Source organism: Hyperolius riggenbachi, chromosome 10 (genome assembly GCF_040937935.1).
Source record: "Hyperolius riggenbachi isolate aHypRig1 chromosome 10, aHypRig1.pri, whole genome shotgun sequence".
NCBI classification, from domain to species: Eukaryota; Metazoa; Chordata; class Amphibia; order Anura; family Hyperoliidae; genus Hyperolius; species Hyperolius riggenbachi.
In genome coordinates this window covers 35,723,756-35,745,694 of record NC_090655.1, presented here as the reverse complement: position 1 = coordinate 35,745,694, position 21,939 = coordinate 35,723,756, and the positions used below count along the sequence as shown (strand labels likewise).

The following is a 21,939-nucleotide window of genomic DNA, read 5'->3' as shown; positions in this document are numbered from 1 at the left end:
GGCTCATTGCAGCCTTCCTTGTTACTTATGCTTGCCGGAGGCGATCGGATGAACGCCTCCGGAGCGCCCTCTAGTGGGCTTTCATGCAGCCAACTTTCAGTTGGCTGCATGAAATAGTTTTTTTTTTTAATTAAAAAAAAACCCTCCCGCAGCCGCCCTGGCGATCTCAATAGAACGCCAGGGTGGTTAAGCAACAGTTGCCCAAAATACACACCAGCAGTTCTGGATGTAAGCCTGGCTTCAGGGGCATAAAGAGATAATTTGCATATTCAGTAGTGAAATATTGTGGGAAGCCAAAGTTGCCCACTTAAAGACGAACTCCAGTGAACATTTTACTGTTGGCAGGTGATGTAGCTGCTGCATGGTTTTTGGCAGTTGGAAACAGCTGTAACAGATATTTCCCACAATGCAACAAGGTTCACAGACAGGAAACTGCCCAAAAAAGTTCAAACTTTTCTTGTGGGAGGGGTTTCACCACAATATCAGTCATACAGCGCCCCCTGATGGTCTGTTTGTAAAAAAGGAATAGATTTCTCATGTAAAAGGGGGTATGAGCTACTGATTGGGATAAAGTTCAATTTTTGGTCGGAGTTTCTCTTTAAGGCTGAATTATTGCAAATAACTGCTGTTTTAAGAAGGTTAACTACACTAAGCGTTGCTTTTTAGTAGGGCTTTTCAGTCCCCTATACTTGTGGTTTTGGGTCACCATAAGCTGAATGTTGGGTTTATGTGGCTTTGCAAAACGCATAAGCTATAGGTTTGCTATACATCAGCAGTTCTGGATGAAAGCCTGGTTTCAGGGGCATAGAGATAATTTGCATATTCAGTAGTGATGCATTGTGGGAAACCACAGTTGCTCACTTATCGCAAATACCTTCTGTTTTAAAAAGGCACATTACACTTGAGCATTGTTTTTTAGTAGGAGGGCTTTTCACTTTTTTAGTCCCCTAAACTTCCCTAGTGGTTTTGAGTCTCTCCAAGCTGCCTGGGTATTTTGTTCTCCAAAACTATTGGTAGTGCCATTTGTATCATAAGAAACCATTATTACTCATGTCATCAGACTGCACAATGGTGAAAAATATAGAACATTATCAAATAGATGTGTTAACATCCTGCTGACCTCAACTGTGATAGCAGCCCTCTGACTTCGGTGTCCGACGAGGTCGATCTTTGTGTATTCCTTTTTCATGTACTTTTTTGCAACATTGTACATCCAATCTGGGCAGGTTGCAGAGAACAGAAGAGTCTGTGGATTTTCTTCAGGGTCTTCAAAAAGGAAAAAAAAAGTATCACAAATCAACCTATGCCATACTACATCCTCTACTGGAATCTTGTACAATGTATTGTGAGAAAGCATGCCTGCTATAGCTATAGTTCTCCCATGGTAAAGACAATACTCAGGTCATGCAACAAAGTCAAGCTAAAAGATTGCTAGTAACGTAAATATTTTTAAAGGACACCTGAAGCGACAGGGATATGGAGCTGTCATATTTATTTCCTTTTAAACAAGAGCAGTGAACAGGCAGTCCTGCTGATATCTTTCACTGCAGTAGTGTCTCAATCACACACCTGAAACAAGAATGCAGCTAATCCAGTCTGACTTCAGTCAGAACATCTCATCTGCATGCTTGTTTAGGGTCTATGGCTTAAAGTATTAGAGGCAGATGATCAGCAGGACAGCCAGGCAATGGGCATTGTTTAAAAGGAAACAAACATGGCAGCCTCCATACCTCTCACTTCAGGTGTCCTTTAAACATACTGAAAATAAAAGTAATAGGTGTATTATTTGATAAAGCACAATTCTATTATCTTTTATTAGCCCAGTGTTCTCCCCAGGCTCTTTTAGCCGGGCGCTCCACCCAGCAAGTTGTGGTGACCTCCCGGCTCATCTTCTCCTCTGTTGTATGCAGAGAAGCGCCGGACCTGCATTCTGTTATCACGCCCCACCCGGCTACTTTTTCATGCCACCCGACTAGAAAAAATTTCTGGGGAGAACACTGTTAAGCCCACTGCTGACCAACCAACCCACTGGAAGGGAGAAGAGTGGCAGAAAGGGAGAAGGAGCAGCACGCCCACCTCTAGACATCGAAACCCAGACTGATACCCCAACTGAGATGCCTTTGGAACAATAGAGGTCATGCAGGTAAAGGGGGTGAGGTGTATTTATGATGAGGGGGCTAAGTGTAGAGATGGTCAGAGGTTATAAAATCTGAAGTGTGTAGATAGACTTCGAGAAAACTACATGTCTTTTTGTATGCATTTTCCCTAATGAAGCCACCCAAACCATCTCAATGGTATTGTTCACATCATATGTGATTTAAATTGTACATTTCGGAAAATTCACTGCAGGAGTGATCTCGTGCCATTTCTGAATAACACTTATCCACTGTGATGAGTGGCTACAAAATTGGATACCCCCCCCCCCCCCCCCCATTACTACATCTGCAATTTTGAATGTATACAGCATGCACAAAGCTTAAGAAAAGCAACTATGGGCCCTTTCCCACTAGCTGCTCTGCATTACTGCAGCATTTGCATTTTCAAAACTCATCTCCATTAACTAATAACAACCACAGCGTTTAATTTTACCTTGATTTTAATTCAAGTAAATGGGAATGCATTTTTTTAAAATGCAAACACACACAGCTAGTGGGCAAGGGCCTTAAAGAAAACCTGAACTGAACATTAAAAGTCAAAATAAGCATACACAAGTCATACTTACCTTCCATGTAGTCTATTCCTCAGTGTCTTTCACCTGTCCCACGTCCTGTTTGTTCACTGTGATCAGGGGAATTTTCCGTCCTCCATTTTGAAAATGGCCATTACCCATAACAGCTTTCTGGTCAGCACACAGTTAAACTGTAACATCGCCCACTTGAGCCATAGGGAAACATGGACATTACCTGGTACATCAGTTGTCCTCTCAGCTATAACTGACAGCAACTGATATTTTACTGACAGCAACTGATATATTACAGATCTGACAAAATGTTGTCAGAACTGGAAGGGATTATTGTCAGAAGAAAATGGCGAGCTTCTGAGAGGAACTGATGGCAAGGTAACTATGTAATGTACATTTGAAGTTACCTCATGTGTTTATTTTAAATATTTTTACTCAGTACAGGTTCTCTTTAAGCCTACCTAAAAAATGTCCCAAACGCGGAACGCATGAAACCTACCAGAAGTGTAACGGGCAGATAATATTTCCTCCACTTGGTCAGAGAACCCCATGTCAAACATCATGTCCACTTCATCGAGCACCACGTGTTTCAGTACGGTGAGATTCAGCTTATAATTCTGGATGAGATCTCGGATACGACCCGGTGTGCCAACCAGGAAGTCAATTCCAGTTCTAATAGCAAATACTGCGGAGAAGAGACCAGGATTAGAGGCAATATAAATACTGCAGAGGAGGAGAGGATTAGAGGGCAATATAAACCTGGCAATTCCCACCACAATTTCCCATTCTAGCATGTAAAAAGTCTGTTAGAGGGAATCTGAAGTGAAAATAAACTTATGATAGAATGATTTGTATGTGTAGTACAGCTAAGAAATAAAACATTAGCAGCAGAGCTATGAGTCTAATATTTTTCCAGTACTGGAAGAAACTCCAGTTATCTATGCAAAAAATGCTTCACTTAAAGTGGCAGAGAGCTCTGTCTTCTGAAGCTTATTATCTCAACTGTCTGTCACTGTATTTTTTTTTCTGCAGAGGAAAGTTGAAAAGGTCATTAGCCTGCTCTGTGAAATCATTTAGAACGCTGAGTAGTGCGTAAACTGCAAATATTAGAGAATGATGCAATGTTATTAAACAAAAAAAAAAACAAAAAAAAACAAAAAACAACGATATAACTGAAAATAAAAATATTTTCTTTGCTACTAATGTTCTATTAAATTATCCGTACTACACAACCAATTCATTATATCATAATTTTTTTCCGCATCAAACAGGTGTTGATTCAGGTAATACCTGTAGGCACCTTTTACACTTGCATCGCAAGTGTGCGTTACGTTAGGGCCCTTTTCCACTAGCTGCTATCCACTTAAAGTGACTCTGTAACAAAAATTACAATGTTTTTTCTACCATCCCACACGTTCCTAAACCTATTCTAATGTGTTCTGGCTTACTGCAGCACTTTGTACTATCACTGTCTCTGTAATAAATCAATGTATCTTTCCCCTGTCAGACTTGTCAGCCTGTGTCTGGAAGGCTGCCAACTCTTCTGTGCTGGTCTGTTCCTCTATGCACACTCCAGTGTGTGTGTTATTTACATAAGCCAGCAGCTTCTCTGCTATCTTATCAGTGAAAAAAGAGAGCTGGATAAAAATCCTCCTCTGTTAGGCTGTGAAAGGAGCTGGGCTTTCACATACTGAGAAATTAACAACATAGGCAGAGCTGTCTGCAGGAAGCCTGTCACTTCAGTGGGTGAGAGCTGAAGGGGTCAGAAGGTAAACACACACAAGTGATCTCTTGAGATTCAGAAGGAAGGCTGTATATACAGCCTGCTTGTGTATGGATGTATTTTCTATGTGTGGACATACTGTACATCAACCTACTTCCTGTTTTGGTGGCCATTTTGTTTGTTTATAAACAAACTTTTTAAAACTGTTTTTGACTACTTTTAATGCGGCAGGGAGCGGCGAAATTGTGACAGAGGGTAATAGGAGATGTCCCCTAACACACTGGTATGTTTACTTTTGTGCGATTTTAACAATACATATTCTCTTTAAAGGGAAGGTTCACGGTGATAAAAAAAAACAAAAAAAAAAAACAAAAAAAACACAAATCCACTCACCTGGGGCTTCCTCCAGCCCGTGGCAGGCAGGACGTGCCCTCGCTGCTGCTCCAGTCTTCTCCGGTGGCGCACCCGGTCGGGCTCTTCTACGCTCCAAAGTGCGCCTCACGTGGGCGCGCTGACGTCATTGGACGTCCTCCGGGCTGTACTGCACAGGCGCAGTTCTGCGCCGTACAGCCCGGAGGATGTCCGATGACGTCAGCGCGCCCAAGTGAGATGCACTTTGGGGCGCAGAAGAGCCCGACCTATTAGCCGGCCTGGCCAGGTCGGGTGCGCCACCGGAGAAGACCGGGAGCCTGCGGAGCGGCGGCGAGGACACATCCTGCCTGCCACGGGCTGGAGGAAGCCCCAGGTAAGTGGATTAGTGTTTTTTTTTTTTTTTAGTAACTACCGCGGATCTTCCCTTTAAAAATAAAAAAAACGATCGCCTGTGTTTTGCCGATCACTAGCACTCCTGGATTTATATGTAAATCGTGATGAACTTTTCCATTAGCACGTTTTGTTGTTCACAAATTGCAATAGGGCTGCACGATAATTGGTGCACTCGCGTTTCACTCCCGAAGGCTCATGTCGCAATCACGGCAAGCGTAAGAAGAAGCTTTTGCAACAGCAATTGCGTTGCAAACAAAATGGCAATGCAAGACAATGGGGCCGTTTACTTTTACCTAGTCGCAGCTCGTTGGAAGTGTTCACCCTGCTGCAATTCCAACGCACAGCCTTCAGCGCGTTACCGCAAGCACCGCACTAAATGCACAGTGCTTGCGATAACAGAAGTCAATGGGTGACGGAGCACTGTGTGACGTGCATGCGTGGAAGGAAGGGAATCCCGATGATGTACTTCCTGTCTAGCTGTATGCAAACAAAGACACTTGTCAATAGAAGTCCTTGAAAATAGCCTATTTTTAATAAGTATCCTGCAGGACAAACATGCAGGTGAGTATTGCCATTTTGCTTACTTTCTGAAGCATACAGCTTTTCCCAACTAAGTCACCCGCAGCTCTCATTCATAAATGACATCGCCCATAAAGGGACGTCTCCAACAAACATTCCTAACAGTCAGAGTAATGCTCACCTTGCTGCTGATAAGGAGTTCCTCCATAGAAACAACAAGTCTTCAGTTTTTTAGTAATGCCGCGAATTTCATTAGTAATCTGAATTGCCAATTCTCTAGTTGGAGTGAGAATCAGCACCTATAATGAGAAGAACACACATAACCACTTCAGTAGATTTAAAAAACAAGAGCGCGGTGAAAAAAAAACAAACCAAATACATACAGTGATAACTGCTTAACAATCTACCAGGTTTAGGACACCTCACTAACTCCATTTGTTAGTTATTACTCTAAAGCAAACTTAAAGCAAGGAAACTAGCTTCAGATTAACAAGACGGTTATGGAAGCTGCCATATTTATTTCCTGTTAAAAATACCAGTTGCCTGGCAGTCCTGCTGATCTATTTGGTTACAGTAGTGCCAGAGTCACACCAGGAACAAGCATGCAGCTAATGTCAGATCTGACAATAATGTCAAACACCTGATCTGCTGCATGCTTGTTCAGGGTCTATAGCTAAAAGTATTTGAAGCAGGGGATCAGTAGGCTTGCCAGGCAACTGGTATTGCTTATAAGGTAATAAATATGGCAGCCTCCATAGCCCTCTAATTAGTTGTCCTTTAAATACATATCAATGTAGGCTCTGGATCCCATAGAGTTTTCCAGGTCTTCTCTCTGTGCCCTCGTTCCACCGCTGTCCCTGTTCGACTTTCTGCAGCTTTGGGACTCCTTGGCAGGCAGTCCTGCACATCTTCAGAAGTACTCGGGGAAATGGCAACAAATTCGACCTTCTGACCAACTAATTTTAGCTGGGGGAAAGGTAGGGGAGTGTCAAGAGGTGAAACGAGGGAACAGAGAGAGGCCTGTGGGATTCAGAGATTTTCTTCTCCATAGACAAGTATCCAACCATCTTCTCCATGTCTGCTTTAGGTTTACTTCCAACCACTTACCAATACCCATTAAGGTGTTTTTGCTGCCTATCAAATTTTTCTGGTCACTAGGTGACCCGAAAAACTGGGTAGGCAGCAATAATACCTTAATTCCAATTATAGTATTGTACCAATTCTATAGTTGGAATCCACCTTCACGTAAGACCGACCTGCCATTTGCCTGTTTTAGTAAGTTTTCAATTAAGACTACATGCATGTATTTGTACGATGTGGGGATGGCAAGTGATACAAATACTGTTATTCCCGAGTGGATTCAAGATTATGCAAATTTTGTAGATCAATTTATGTAGCTTGAAAATGGACCAATCAAATTCCACCTTGACAGGATTCAATTGGTCCTTTTTCAAGAAGCATAAATGTGCATAATCCTGCATCAACTCCTGGATTATCTGCATCTCACCCTCCCTAGTTCTATGCGCTTTTTTTCTAGTTCACTTTGGGGAATTTTTAGACCTCAGAAAAGTGCGACCCTTCATGTTTCTCCTGCTGTTCCTTCATTGAGATATGAAAGCAGCAGAACAGCAGGGTACTGAAAGGGAACCAGAGATGAAGTACCCTCATGTATTTTACCATATATATCTGTGGGAACATTGGAGAAAACACCCACCTTGCTTTCTGTTTCATTCTGCACTGCACAGCTTGCTTCTAATCAGCCCTGATAAAATCCCTGACTGAGCATTCAGGCTGGCTTTGCTCAGGAATATTTATAGCTCAGTCTGTGTTCTCTCATGCCTTTTCAAGTCCAAGCCTGCCCCCTGCTGGCTCTGCTCAGGAATCATTATAGCTGAGTCATTATAGCAAAGCCAGACTGCTCTGTCAGGGATTTTATCAGGTCTGATAAGAAACAAGCTGTGCAGTGCAGAATGAAACAGAAAGCATGGTAGGTGTTTTCTCTAATGTTCCCACTGATCTATATGGTAAAATACCTGAGGGTGCTTCATCTCTGGTTCACTTGATGCACACTTAGTGTAAAGGTGGTAGTAAAGTGTTATGGCTAGAATGTAGCTCAAAAGCAAACCACAGTTCTGATCACCTGACATAAACCTGAAAAATCTGGCTGGTTGCTTTAGGATAGAAGATCTCACCCAATCAAAGTTACAGATTTGGATTAAGCCCTCAACCAAACATAAACATAAAACGATTAGCTTTAAGGCAGCAACAACAAAAAGGAACTAATGTGGCAAGACACGTACCCTGGGTGCTCTTCCTTGTGCCAGAGGGGTTTTATCCTCATTCAATTTTTCAATCAATGGAATGGCGAATGAGAAGGTTTTTCCTGTACCAGTCCGGGCCTGGACAACCACGTCTTTCCCACTGTAGGCAGTGTGGAAGGTCTTGGCTTGTATGGGAAACAGATAGGTGACTCCTTTGGCTACATTACATGAAAAAAGGGGGAAAAAAAAAAAGTTGAGCTTAATCTTCAACCACAGAAAAAGGACAGAAATGTTATCCATGGGGCCAGGTTGAAATCTAATAGCCTCTTATCAGAAATGGTTTTCAGTTTATCCTGAAGTTGCTGTATTAGAATCCTGCTACTACCCACCACCTGCTACTTCCTTTCCCCACTTTGAAAAGTTCACGTCAGAGCAATGCACCGCTAGGCTTACCTAAGAGTATAATCTCTCGTCTAAACAACCTACTCTGTTATGATAAGTCTTTTGTACTGGGGCAAGTAAAGAGAAAGACAAATCATAAAAGCCGTCCACATACTTTAAGCTAAAAGGAATAAATTATACACAGAATTGGAATAAAAAAAAAAAAAACAATGATGCAATGATGTATATACACAATACATTAGAAGTCCATGGGAAATAATTCCAAGTTCTTGAAGGAGGATAAATATAAGTAGAGGGGAAAAACAAATCATACAAGGCGGCAGACAGACTTCTTCAAATTTTCATTTGCCTCTATAAAGGGACCAGACACACCCCTGAAACTCTGGCTTTTTTTCCTGTCTTGAAATAAATTAAACTTATAAGGAAGGGCCCGTTTTTGACTGATTTAGTATGGAGAAGTCATCCTCTTGGATTCACAGAGCACTCCTATACAAAAACTGCATTACTCTTGTGGCCACTTGCGGTAAAATAGGGTATCCTGCAAGTGTAAAAGGGGCTTTAACATGAGAATGGAGGTTACGGTATTTATCTTATGAAAAAAAAATATTCATCAGTGTCTGATTTACACACCTGAATGATCTAATCACTGACAGACCATCTGATCTATGTACTCATTCTGCATCAGTGACTTAGTATTAGGCCTCTTTTCCACGAGAAGTTGATAGGCAGTGAAATGCCTCTCAAACTCTCACTGCTGCCTGGTAACTGCTGCCTGGTAACTGCTGCCTGGTAACTGCTGCCTGGTAACTGCTGCCTGGTAACTGCTGCCTGGTAACTGCTGCCTGGTAACTGCTCGCTGCTGCTTGCTTAGCACACAGCTCAACAGTTCGTGGAAAACGGGCCTCAAAGTGGACATGAACTCTTGCACAGGACAGAAGGAAAACAGAGAAATGTTCATCTGTGCCTAATCACAATTTGTAATTTGATTTCTAACGTGTCATCTGACTGCCAATAAGCTCATTTGAAAGCACAGGATTTTAACAATATGTCTGCTTCCATGAAAGCAGGAAGTAGAAACAGTGCAGATTTATTTCAGGATTTGTATTAACATTTAAAGAAACAAAATATTTGTTACAGCTATTATGCTGTTGCTTATCTTTTAGAGCAAAGAGGATGTTCTGAGTTCAGGCTTTAAAAGCAGAGGGTCAGCACAACAGCCATCTAATGTCAGAGTTTTACGAAAAAAGGAACGGAGATGTAGCCTACACATTGAACTCCAATGCATTTAGTAACAAATTACCTTTTAGATTTGTAATGGTGTCCTTTGAAAGTGGGAAGTTTGCGAAATCACCTTCCATTTTTTCCAAGTTAATTTCCTACAACATCAATGGCAAAAAGAAAACAGAATTAGAAAAAAAAAAAGTATATTATACACTCAAACATACAACGCAGCCATTAGAAAAGTTTTGTATAATGTTACAGAATCCTATTTTAGTTTTGGAAGTTATATAATTTACTGACTTTACAGCCATGGTGAATGTACATTGTTTACCATACAAAACAATCCGATACTGCTACCTTCCTTCAAGCAAACCTGAGGCGAAAGGAAAAAAAAACACCCCAGCCTTATGGTATAATGAATTGTATGTGTAGTACGAAGGAAGAGAACATTAGTAGCAAAGAAAAGTCTCATTTTTATTTTCAGTTATATAACCTTTTTTTTATAACACTGAATCATACTGTCACAGTTGCACTAAAACAAAAATAATGACCCTTTGAACTTTCCTACAGTAAAACCTTATCTTAAAGACAAACCGTGACCAAGAATTGAACTTCATCCCAATCAGTAGCTGATACCCCCATTCCCATGAGAAATCTTTTCCTTTTCACAAATGGAACATCAGGGGGCGCTGTATGGCTGATATTGTGGTGAAACCTCTCCCACACAAAAATGAGTACCATGGCACTCCTGCGCAGCTCTAGGACCTCCCCCCGATCCACACTACAGGAGACAGCCTGTAGCGTGGATCGGGGCGGGGAGCCCTAGAGCTGCGCAGCCGCACATATGCGGACTGCGCAGCCACGGCCAGCTCCAGCGACCATTTTAGTGGAGGCAGGAGAGCCCGACCCGGTCTGAGGGGCCGGGAGCCGGCCCGGGGGGACATTCAGTAGCGGGGACCTGGCGGAACGGCACGGATGGCGTCCTCTGTGCACTCAAATGTCATGCAGGTATTTAACTTTTTTTCCCTATTTCGCCTTGTGAGTCCTTGGCGTTCTATTAAGATCGCCAGGGTGGCCGTGCAGCAGTGTTTGTTTTTTTTTTTTTTTTATAAATCATGTAGCTAGCCTAGCACTAGCTACATGATTTCCCCCCTCCCTGCCGAATCCCTCCCACACTTCCGATCGCCGCCGGCGATCAAACCCATAAGGAAATCCTGTTTTGAACGGGATTTCCTTTAGGGCTTACCCCGTCGGCATGGTAACGAACGGAATGACATCATGATGTCAGAGGGAGTCCCGATCCATCCCATAGCGCAGCCTGGCGGTGATTGGCCAGACTACGCAAGGAGTCTGCGTGGGGGGCCCTCTTTCGCGGCGGATAGCGACGCATCGGCGGCGATCGCGTAAGACATGCAGCTAGCAAAGTGCTAGCTGCATGTATAGGAAAAACATTTTTGGGGAAAAAAAAAAAAAAAAAACGGTCCACCAGGGCCTGAGCAGCCCACCGCAGCGGTAATGGACAAGCTGAGCTCGTCATTACCGCCAAGGTGGTTAAGCTATATTACACGGTTTCCGGGCTGTTTAAGTGTTTCAGAAAACAGGACTGTATTCAACCCAGTGGGGAGAAGCTTTTGCATAGATAACGGAAGTTTTTTTTTTTTTGTGTTTTAACTCTTTCTATACTGGAAACAATGAGACTCTTTTTTGCTACTAATGTTCTATTTCTTGGCTGTACTACACATAAAATTCATCATTTAAGTTTCTTTTCGCTTCAGGTTTGCTTTCGGGACTAATCTATTGCACAGAACACAATGTAAATGCATTACATACCCAAAAATTAGATTACTAAGGGCAGCTTCAAATTCTGCGGATACGCTTTTCTCTGTCTGTAAAACACAGGATTGCTGCACAAAGCAGGTCATTGACATGCAGTGTGTGCCGGGTAAAACGGGTGCCGCCATTAGCTCTAATGCATATAAAAGTAGATAAATACTTGTTCTACTCACATAACAAATGTCCACATTTTGATCTTTATATATTAAAATACGAAAACCATTTCAGGCATTTTATTTTCCATCTTTACTGTCTCTGACTGAAGCCAATCCTGATGTCATTTCCTCCCTAATGCTGCATACACACTTGAGATAAAAGTCTTTGGAAAAGGCAAGATCACAGACCAATTTTACCCCCTTCCATGTAGTATGAGAGCCATACTCTACACAGTCTATTCTATGGAGCTGAACTCCTCATCAGATAAAATCTTTGCAAGATGCTGCACACAAAGATGCTGTACACATTCAAAAGATCATTATCTGCAAAAGATCTGTTCCTGCAAAAGATCCGTTCCTGCAAAAGATCCGTTCCTGCAAAATGCATTCATAGTCTATGAGATCTGCAGATCCTCATACACACTTGGTTTAACAGACAATCATCTGCAGATCAGATCCACCAGGATGGATCTTCAGATCTGCAGATGATTGCCAGATATGCAGATGAAGTCTGTTAAACCAGGTGTGTATGAGGATCTGCAGATCTCATAGACTATGAATGCATTTTGCAGGAACGGATCTTTTGCAGGAACAGATCTTTTGCAGATAATGATCTTTTGTGTCTGTACAGCATCTGTGTGTGCAGCATCTTGCAAAGATTTTATCTGATGGGGAGTTCAGCTCCATAGAATAGACTGTGTAGAGTATGGCTCTCATACTACAGGGAAGGGGGTAAAATTGGTCTGTGATCTTGCATTTTCCAAAGACTTTTATCTCAAGTGTGTATGAAGCATTGCTCCATTTTCCTCCCTAGAAACTGCACTGTCATACAAAGCTTGCTTTGTAAACACATGCGAGCACAGTATAGATCATATTTCCGAAGCTTCTTCACAGGCGTGAGGTATATTTCCCTTCTCAGCATTGTGTCACACTGAACTGCCCTCAGCCAATCAGTGAGGAGCAGGAATGTGGGAGGGGAGATAACAAGCTTCCCACTCCTCGGCAATGTACCAAATAGAGTCAAGCTCACAGAGATAAGATTTATTAGAGCAGAAACATTTATGATTATATTGGAATGCTTGCACTGCAGGGGCAGGTTGCAGACTGCACTATAGACACAGAGCAGTGAGTAAAGAGAGTTTGATTTTATGGCTGACAAAGTTGGGAAGCCCATCTAAAGTGGTTAGATAGTGATGTGATAAGCTAAGACTTATGCGTAGAGATGGTCAGTGACATGCAAGTCATTCCATCTGGCATGCAAGTACCTCTTCCTCGGCTTTAGATTCCTCATTCTCCCCATTTGCCTCAGGTTCAGTTTTCCTCTTCTTTGCCACAGGAGCATCATTGTCTTCACTGTCCACCTTCTCGGTTTCTTTGCTAGACTTTTTCTTTGTTTTAGTTTTTTTGCCACTCTGCAGAGAGCAAAAGACAAAAAACGATTAACATAACAAAAGAAGGATGAATTCTTCACCAATGCTGCCAACTCAAACCAAACTAATGATTGTACATCACAAAAATAAAGTGATAGGTGAGTTATAGCAGCAACATACAAGTTCAGCATGAGTCGATTAAATGTCACTTAATATTTTCTGATAAAATCCATAGTAGAAAGAATCACATTACATATACAACATATCTAAAAGAGAACCAGAGACGAAAGAAAGAAAGGAAAAAAAAAAAAAAAAAATGATTTGTTACATACGTGGGGCTTCCTCCAGCCTCATATGCACGGATCGCTCCCACGCAGTTGTCCTCCGCTGCCCGCAGCTACGAGAACCAGCTCCCCGCTCTTGCGTCAGTCTAGCATAGAAGAAGTGCGCTCTTTGCATATCTCTCCAGCAGCCGCTGTAGAGATACGTAGAGGGCGCACTTCTCCTGCGTAGCTGACTCCGATTAGGTCAGTGACGAGATCCGCTTCTCGTAGTTGCGGGCAGCGGAGGACGACGGTGTGGGAGCGATCCGTGCGTATGGGGCAGGAGGAAGCCACAGGTATGTATAAAATCCTTAATTTCGTATCTGGTTCCCTTTAAAAATTGTAACAAAAAGCACCATCTTACAGATACATGAAAAAACTGAAGTCTAATCAGCCAGCATGGAACACTGGTTTTGTTTCATACACAGAACTCAGCCCAGGCATCTGTTTATAGCAGGGGTGTTCAAACTTTTTAGGCCAAGGGCCATATCACTGTTGAGAGTGCTAGGGGGGCCAAACTACTAAAATTAGAGACAATTTTTGCGGATTGCATTAGGTACACTATGCCTGTGACATACTGTCAAATAAAATATTTCCACAGGAAATAACCCTTATACTGTGTGCAGTAAGGACAGTGGCAGCTGCTAATCAGTGGCTGTTACTGCTGCTGGCCCAGTGGCAGCTGCTAATCAGTGGCTGACTGTTACTGATGCTGGCATAGTGGCGGCTGCTAATCAGTGCCTGTTACTGCCGCTGGCACAGTGGCTGCTGCCAATTAGTGGCTGGTACCGCTGCTGGCACAGTGGTAGCTGCTAATCAGTGATGGCTACTGCTACAGTGGTGGCTGATAACCTACAGCCGAGCAAAAGGGGAGGCAGAGCGTTGATACAAGATGGCCCCAGCATGCGGCACTGCAGCTATGACCTTCGGGACGCATGGTATTACCTGTAGAGCGCTTTGGAGGCCACCAGAAAATAGCTCGGTGGTCCACTTTTGGTTCTCGGGCTGGACTTTGGACATGCATTGTTCACAGCCCACTTCACTGAGAATCCAGCAGGTGTACAGGTGTCTCCTGAGCACATAAAAAGATGTGGCACACTGGATCTTTAAACGGCAGCAATGGCTGAGCACGCTGTTCCCCTCGTCCCCCCTCCTCTCTCCGTACCAACAGAACACGACACTTGGCTATAGCTGAATGCATCTGTATGCACTGGTACATGAAACTGTCACTATAAGGATGGAGACCTGCTCTCGACAGGCAACAGTTATTTACAGTGTGCATTTAGCTTTACACCTCGATAGATACCGCCTGCTATATTTATAGAATCACCTTTTCTCCGTTGGTCTCAGGTTCGGCTATATCTTCCTGTGTTTCAGTTTCTTCCTGACCCTTTTTTTGTTTTTTCTTTTTTACTTTCTTTGGTGTGGGAGCATCAGATAGTTCCTGCTCCTCGCTGTCCTGCTCAGCTGCTTCAGGAGAACTCTCTTTCTCTGCAAGCTTCTTCTTTTTCTTCAGTTTCGGTGTCTTCTATTGTAAGAATATAAACAGTGATTAAAGTGGTCCTGAACTCCTGCATAGGACAGAAAGAAAACAGAGAAAAATGCACCCTGTATGTATTTAGAGAGTTTAGCCTGTCTAATTCCCCCCTCCTTCGTGTAGAATCACTAGTTGTAATCTGACCTCTTCCCGTGTCACATGACTTCCTATGGCAGAGATGGCAGATAAGCCCATATGAAAGCACTGGATGTTAACAATATGTCTGCTTCCATGAATTAGGAAGTAGAAACAGTGCAGATTTATTTAACCACTTGAGGACCCACCCTTTACCCCCCCTTAAGGACCAGCGTTATTTTTTTTGATCTGTGCTGGGTGGGCTCTGCAGCCCCCAGCACAGATCAGCTGGCACTCAGAGCGATCAGATCGCCCCCCTTTTTTTTCCCCCTATGGGGATGATGTGCAGGGGGGGTCTGATCGCTCCTCCTGTATGGCATGTTGCGGGGGGGCACCTCAAAGCCCCCCTCCGCGGCGAAATTCCCCCCTCTCCTATCTGCTCATCCCCGGTGATCGGGGCTGCACAGGACGCTATCCGTCCTGTGCAGCCAGTGACAGGCTGTCCCCTGTCACATGGCGGCGATCCCCGGCCGCTGATTGGCCGGGGATCGCCGATCTGCCTTACGGCGCTGCTGCGCAGCAGCGCCGTACAATGTAAAAGCGGATTATTTCCGCTTGTGTTTACATTTAGCCTGCGAGCCGCGATCGGCGGCCCGCAGGCTATTCACGGAGCCACCCCACCGTGAATTGACAGGAAGCAGCCGCTCGCGCGAGCGGCTGCTTCCTGATTAATCAGCCTGCAGCTGGCGACGCAATACTGCGTCGCTGGTCCTGCAGCTGCCACTTTGCCGACGCGCGGTATGAGTGCGCGGTCGGCAAGTGGTTAAAGATTTGTATCAGGTGTAACAAAGAAATGTTTTTTGTTTAAAGGTTATTATGCTGTTGTGGATCTTTTAGAGCAGAGAAGACTTCTGAGTTCAGGTCCGCATTAAGACAAGACACAGAACATTTATATTACACTTTTATCCTGCTGGACTCAAAGTACCAGAGCTGCAGCCACTAGGGCAGGCTCAGTAGGCAATAGAAGTGTTAGGGCTCAAACCCACTAACAGCCTTTTCTAAGCGCTAGTGATTTTGAAAAGCTCTTGCTAATGCAATGCTATGGGGGATTTTTATAAAATCACATCGCTCAAGTGAGCTCACACCCATAGCATTACATTAGCTAGAGTTTTTCAAATCACGAAGTGCTCAGAAAAGTGCCGCGCACGTCCTACATCACGTGGCTGGGAGTGCTCTGCGTATGACGTAGTGACGCACAGTGCGCTCCCAAACACGGGTGCACAATGTAGGACTCGCGCAGACAGCGCCTGCGCACTAATGCCTGGCCCAGAAGAGGGGGCATTTAGGTATCAAAGAAGGGGGACAGAGGAGAATAGAGGGATGGTGGGCATCAGGACAGCTTCCCATACATGCCTGCTCCCCGTTTTTCCTACCGAGTTCAGCTCTGGTATCCTTTAATATCAAAGTGTCTTTCCAAGCAAGGTACAAATTTCCAAAACGGATTGAAGCTTGAACGTCACTTCTTTGCAAGCCGGAAATCTGTACTCTTTGTGGAGTACAAACTGCCTAGAAACTTTCCACCTAGTTGTGCGAGTAATTAGCTGAACAAAGCAAAGCTTTTTATACACTTCAGATTTTACTTTGACAAAATTACTATTTGCTAAGCTTGAAAGGAACTCTATAGGGTTCGCCGATGTATCCCGCCATCTCTAGCTTACCAATGAATACTGGATTCCTCTCGCCCAGCTGCTATTACAGAATACCCAAGCAGCTCAGGGTGGCCCAGAACCACTAAGAATGTTATTCTAATATTTTTAGATCAGGGGGTGCCAGTCACCTGGCCTATGTCCTCTGCAGAGCAGAGAATGCTGCTTGGCTGGAAGGAACTGGGCGGAATAACAGATTTACATGCAAACAAGCTGAAATCAGTTCTTCAATTGACATCTGATGCACAGAGCTGAAATGAAGGGATTGCCTTCTTCATCAATTTAAAGAGACTCTGTAACAAAAATGTTAGCAGTATTTCTCCTATCCTACAAGTTCCTAAGGCTGTTCCATTGTGCTCTGGCTTACTGCAGCACTTTCTACTTGCACCATCTCTGTAATAAATCAACTTCTCTTTCCCCTGTCGGATTTGTCTCCTGTGTCTGGAAGGCTGCCAACTCTTCAGTAATGTGAACAAGTTAACTCCTTACAAGCCCCTCCAGTGCTCCTGTGATGATTATTCCTAACAGACAATGACCTCAATTCACTAAGATCATGCTAAAGATAATAAGGCAAGAGAAAAAAAACTTACCTCCACTAGTAAGATAGTTATCTCTTCATTCCTTACGTTACCTCTTCTGTAGTTAATTTACCTCCTCTGTAGTTAAGTTACCTCCTCTGTAGTTATTTTCACATGCAGTTAATGAACAGCCTGTCTTTAACTCTGAAGTTATTTTAAGGATTAAAGAGTTAACTTAAAGAGAATCTGTATTGTTAAAATCGCACAAAAGTAAACATACCAGTGCGTTAGGGGACATCTATTACCCTCTGTCACAATTTCACCGATCCCCGCCACATTAAAAGTAGTCAAAAACTGTTTTAAAAAGTTTGTTTATAAACAAACAAAATGGCCACCAAAACAGGAAGTAGGTTGATGTACAGCATGTCCACACATAGAAAATACATCCATACACAAGCAGGCTGTATACAGCCTTACTTCTGAATCTCAAAAGATCACTTGTGTGTGTTTACCTTCTGTCCCCAGCTTCTCTCATGCACTGAACATTACAGGCTTCCTGCAGACAGCTCTGCCTATGTCGTTAATTCCTTAGTATGTGACAGACCAGCTCCTTTCACAGCCTCCAGAGGAGGATTTTTATCCAGCTCTCTTCTATCACTGATAAGATAGCAGAGAAGCTGCTGGCTTATGTAAATAAAACACACACTGGAGTGTGCATAGAGGAACAGTTCAACACTAAAGAACTTGGCAGCCTTCCAGACACAGGCCGACAAGTCTGACAGGGGAAAGATACATTGATTTATTACAGAGATGGCTATAGTAGAAAGAGCTGCAGCAAGCCAGATCACATTAGAATAGGTTTAGGAACTTGTAGGATGGTAGAAAAAACGTTGTAATTTTTGTTACAGAGTCACTTTAAAGACAGAAGCGTTAACTTTAGATTTGCCTGAGGTAAAATGTTTCCTGAATATTACATGCCTTATCACCATGGTAACAACTCTAGAAACGTTATTAAAGACTGGAGATAAGCTTAGTGAATTGAGACCAATGTCCCTGCTCTCACTGTCAGCTTGTCTGCTATCAGTGAGGTTGATAAACACAGACTGATAAACTGAACAAAGAATAGCTGGCTGAGGAGGAAGCTGCCTGTCAGGCTGACACGAGTGCAGAGCGGAGACTCCAGGCTCTGAAGACAGCTTGTCATGCTTCATTGACACAGAGCTCTTTCAAAACTTGCAATTAACCTCTGGAGACTGAATTCAATGTGTAACCCACTGAATTCTCTGTGTACTCACTGTGTATTAACTGAGTTCACTGCTCTGCTGATGTACTTCCTGTTTTGGTGGCCATCTTTTCTGTTTACAGAACAGTTTATAAAACAGTTTTTTTACCCTCTTTATTGCAGCGGAGAGCAGCAAAAATATTACAGAGGGGGCTAGGAGATGACCCCAAACAGGCAGGGATGTTTGTTTATACTTCATTTTGTGAATACAGATTCTCTTTAAAACACAACGAAAATGAGATGCTAACCTGATTGTTGCCATTTAAATCTTCGTTCACCAGGCCGTTGAGTTTAGCTGCTTGCTCGGAATCGAGTTCTTCTGTGTCCCCATTCTCAATCTTTCTCTTCATTTTCTTTGGTGTGGGAGTTGCAGAGGCTTTCTGGAAAAAAAACAAAAAAAAAAAACAAACATAAGACTGGGTCATCCATACATGATAAATTTCATTAGTGCAATATTAGTCCTCGTTCACATTACAACCCACAGATGGCCGTACGATCGGAACGCAACGCGTACAATCGCACACAATCTGCGTTTGTATGCATTGCATGGCTGATCCCATTCACTTGTAGTGAATGGGTCAGCTGCGCGTTTTGCCAAAAATGCATGCAGCATGCGTTCGCGGACCGCACTGGTCTGCAACGCATGTAATGTGAACATCAAACAGTGAAGTCTATGCACTTCTGATGTTCGTACGTGTCTGCTTCTCGCACGCATTGCCGAAATACGGACGGCAACGCATGCAATGTGAGCGAGGCCTTAGTCTATACTAGAAAAGGTTTCAGACTGCTACACATTATGGAGAGCAGCGCAGGAGTTTATGAAAAGAACACATCTGATAGCTGCCATATCTACTTAGAGCAATTTAGGAATGCGGCACACTTTAAAGAAAATCTGTAATGAAAAAAACTCCCCTGGGGGGTACTCACCTCGGGTGGGGGAAGCCTCCGGATCCTATTGAGGCTTCCCCCATCAGTGTTCTCCCCACAATTTGTTTCCAGCTGGGTGGCATGAAATAGTAGCCGGGTGGCATGAAAAAGTAGCCGAGTGGGGCGAGATGAAAATGCAGGGCAACTGCTTACAGCATAGGAGGAGGTGAGGAGCTGAGCCGATGACAGCCGGGTGGTCACCAAATCTAGCCGGGTGGTCACCATTTCAACTTTGCTCTAAAATATTATTTACAGCATATTATATGCAAAAAGCATTTTTTTTACTAGACCAGCATTGGAAGGGTTAAACACAGAGGTCTAAAGGTCCTGGAGAGATATGCAGAAGTTCAGATTGCTACATTCTATTTAGTTACATGTATCTATTGATAAACAGTTACACACTCTTTGGCTGTCCTCCAAGCTCCTTCTCAGTGAGAGAGATGAGTCACATTCAACACTTAGATACATTATGTAAACAAAATGTATCTATTTCAGCTTCGGATGCGTCTGCAAAAATCTAAAGGAACTTTAAAGCCCTGTGTAACCCTTCCAATGCTGGTCTAGTAAAAAAAAAAAAATGCTGGTTGCATATAATATACTGTAAATAATGTTTTAGAGCAAAGTTGAAATGCAGGGTTATATTCCGCTTTAAACACGTCCAGGGATGGAGCTGTCCTGATCTGTTGAGGTAAGGAGTTCCAAAACATAGGGGCAGCATGACAGAAGGCTCTGGGACCAAAAGTTTCCAAATGGACTCTGGGTATAACTAGATTATTAGAACCTGTTGATCTGAGAATGCAGGGATTGCTACGCAGCTGCAACATATCTTTCATGTATCCAGGGCCTAGATTATTCAGGGATTTAAATGTCAGTAGGCCGATCTTGAATAGGACCCTCCATTCTATAGGTAGCCAGTGAAGAGAGTGCAGGACTGGCGTTATGTGGCAGTGACGGGGTTGGTTGGTTAGCAGTCTGGCAGCAGTGTTCTGTATCAGCTGTAGGCGGTACAAGTCCTTTTTTGGAAGGCCAGTGTAGAGAACATTGCAGTAGTCCAGTCGGGATGTGTCGCTTTGTAAAGCGCTGCGGGATATGTTGGCGCTATATAAATAATTTGAAAAAAATAATATACTGCTGCAGTACAAGGATACAAAAAGTCCCCAGCCTAGATATCTTTGTTTGTATAGAGCAAAAACACTTGTGTAAACACATCAGTCTGGATCATTGCTGCTATTGAGGGGAAACATGCATATGACATCAGTGTGCCCATTGCTGAGTGTGCCTATGAGTGTCAGCCAGCACCTGTCCTATACTGGCCCGGTATTGAGCACTGTGGCCCTTGTGTGCTGCTGCTGTTGGAGTCACGTGTATACACAGCGCTGTACATACAGCTGTGCTCAGCAGGCCCCGGGCAGCATATCAGCACGCGGCCGCTCCCGGCTCCTCCCTCCGCCTCTCACCTTCTTCTTGCCGACTCCGCTCTCCATATCCGTGCTGCTGATGACAATGGCGGGCATGAATGTTCCGGTGGAAAAGTCCCGCACCGAGAGAGGGGAAAACACAGCTGGCCACGCTACGACCGGAAGCGTGAAAAGGAAGGAGGATGGGGCGTCAGTCCGCCGAGACTCCTCTCTCCCTGACGTACAATGGCCGCGACACAACGTGCTGCTGTCGCTGGCTACTGCATAGGGAATGCTGTGTGATTCTTGCTGCTGCCTGCAGGTGTCGCCAGAGCCCCGCTGCGACCTGTTCTGTTCACGTCTTCATGTGACTGGAAGTGGCCCTCAGTATTTGTTACTGCTCTGCATGCATGGTGCCTAAGCGAGAACATAGCCTGTACAAGGGTACTTAAAACTATGTAGAATGGACATTTTTGGTGACCCAAATTGTAGGTCAGTACTGAGCTTACAGAAAACCTGTACTGAAAAAAAGTTCCCCTTGGGGGTACTCACCTCAGTAGGGGGAAGCCTCTGGACCCCATAGAGGCTTTCCCCGTCCTCCTGTGTCCCACGGTGGTCTCGCTGCAGCCCCTGGAACGCACAGGCGACAAATCTGACAGCCTGTTCAATAAAATTTACCTTTCCAGGCTCCAGCGGGGGGCGCTGTTGCAGCTCTTCTGACGGAGATAGGCGAAAATATCCGATCTCCGTCGGGTCCGCTCTACTGCGCAGGCGCAGGAGACTTGCGCCTGCGCAGTAGAGCGGCCCGACGGAGATCGGCTATTTTCGCCTATCTCCGTGGGAAGAGCAGATACTGCGCCTGCGCTGGAAAGGTAAATATTTACATCGCCGCCGCTCCGGGAGGATTTTCTCGGCTGCCGTGGGACCGAGGAGGACGGGGGAAGCCTCAATAGGATCCGGAGGCTTCCCCCACCCAAGGTGAGTACCCCCAGGGGAGTGTTTTTCATTACAGATTTTCTTTAAAGGGAACCTGAACTGAGTAGAATTATTTAAAATAAGCACATGTTGTAGCTGCAGATGAATATTACATACTTACCTCACAGTCAGTTCCCCTCAGAAGCTCACCATTTTCTTTTTACAGTGATCCCTTCCAGTTATTACTTGTCAGAACTGAAATATACCAGTTGCTGTCAGTTATATATAAGCTGCTGTCAGTTACAACTGAATGTGCAAGGTAATGTGCAT

The 21,939-nt window shown here is 43.9% G+C and overlaps 2 protein-coding genes across 4 annotated transcripts in view; one reads left to right on the top strand and one right to left on the bottom strand.

Annotated features, from left to right (window-relative positions):
- Positions 1-20,895, bottom strand: part of DDX21 (DExD-box helicase 21) — a 45,706-nt gene extending 24,811 nt beyond the window's left edge. Inside the window, exons 1-9 of the mRNA XM_068258580.1 lie at positions 20,755-20,895; positions 18,619-18,750; positions 14,583-14,780; positions 12,825-12,971; positions 9,651-9,726; positions 7,988-8,166; positions 5,869-5,986; positions 3,180-3,365; positions 1,121-1,266 (exon numbers count right to left, since the gene is read on the bottom strand). Coding sequence (XP_068114681.1) covers positions 1,121-1,266; positions 3,180-3,365; positions 5,869-5,986; positions 7,988-8,166; positions 9,651-9,726; positions 12,825-12,971; positions 14,583-14,780; positions 18,619-18,750; positions 20,755-20,811 — 1,239 coding nt within the window. The 5' untranslated portion in view covers positions 20,812-20,895. The remainder of the gene's footprint in view (positions 1-1,120; positions 1,267-3,179; positions 3,366-5,868; positions 5,987-7,987; positions 8,167-9,650; positions 9,727-12,824; positions 12,972-14,582; positions 14,781-18,618; positions 18,751-20,754) is intronic.
- STOX1 (storkhead box 1) overlaps positions 1-21,939 on the top strand; it is a 176,088-nt gene that overhangs the window by 34,700 nt on the left and 119,449 nt on the right. Inside the window, exon 2 of one of the 3 annotated variants that reach the window (XM_068258577.1) lies at positions 1,911-2,143. The exons of the other annotated variants lie outside the window; for them this stretch is intronic. The gene's annotated coding sequence lies outside the window, so the exon portion shown is untranslated. The remainder of the gene's footprint in view (positions 1-1,910; positions 2,144-21,939) is intronic. 3 annotated transcript variants of the gene reach the window in all.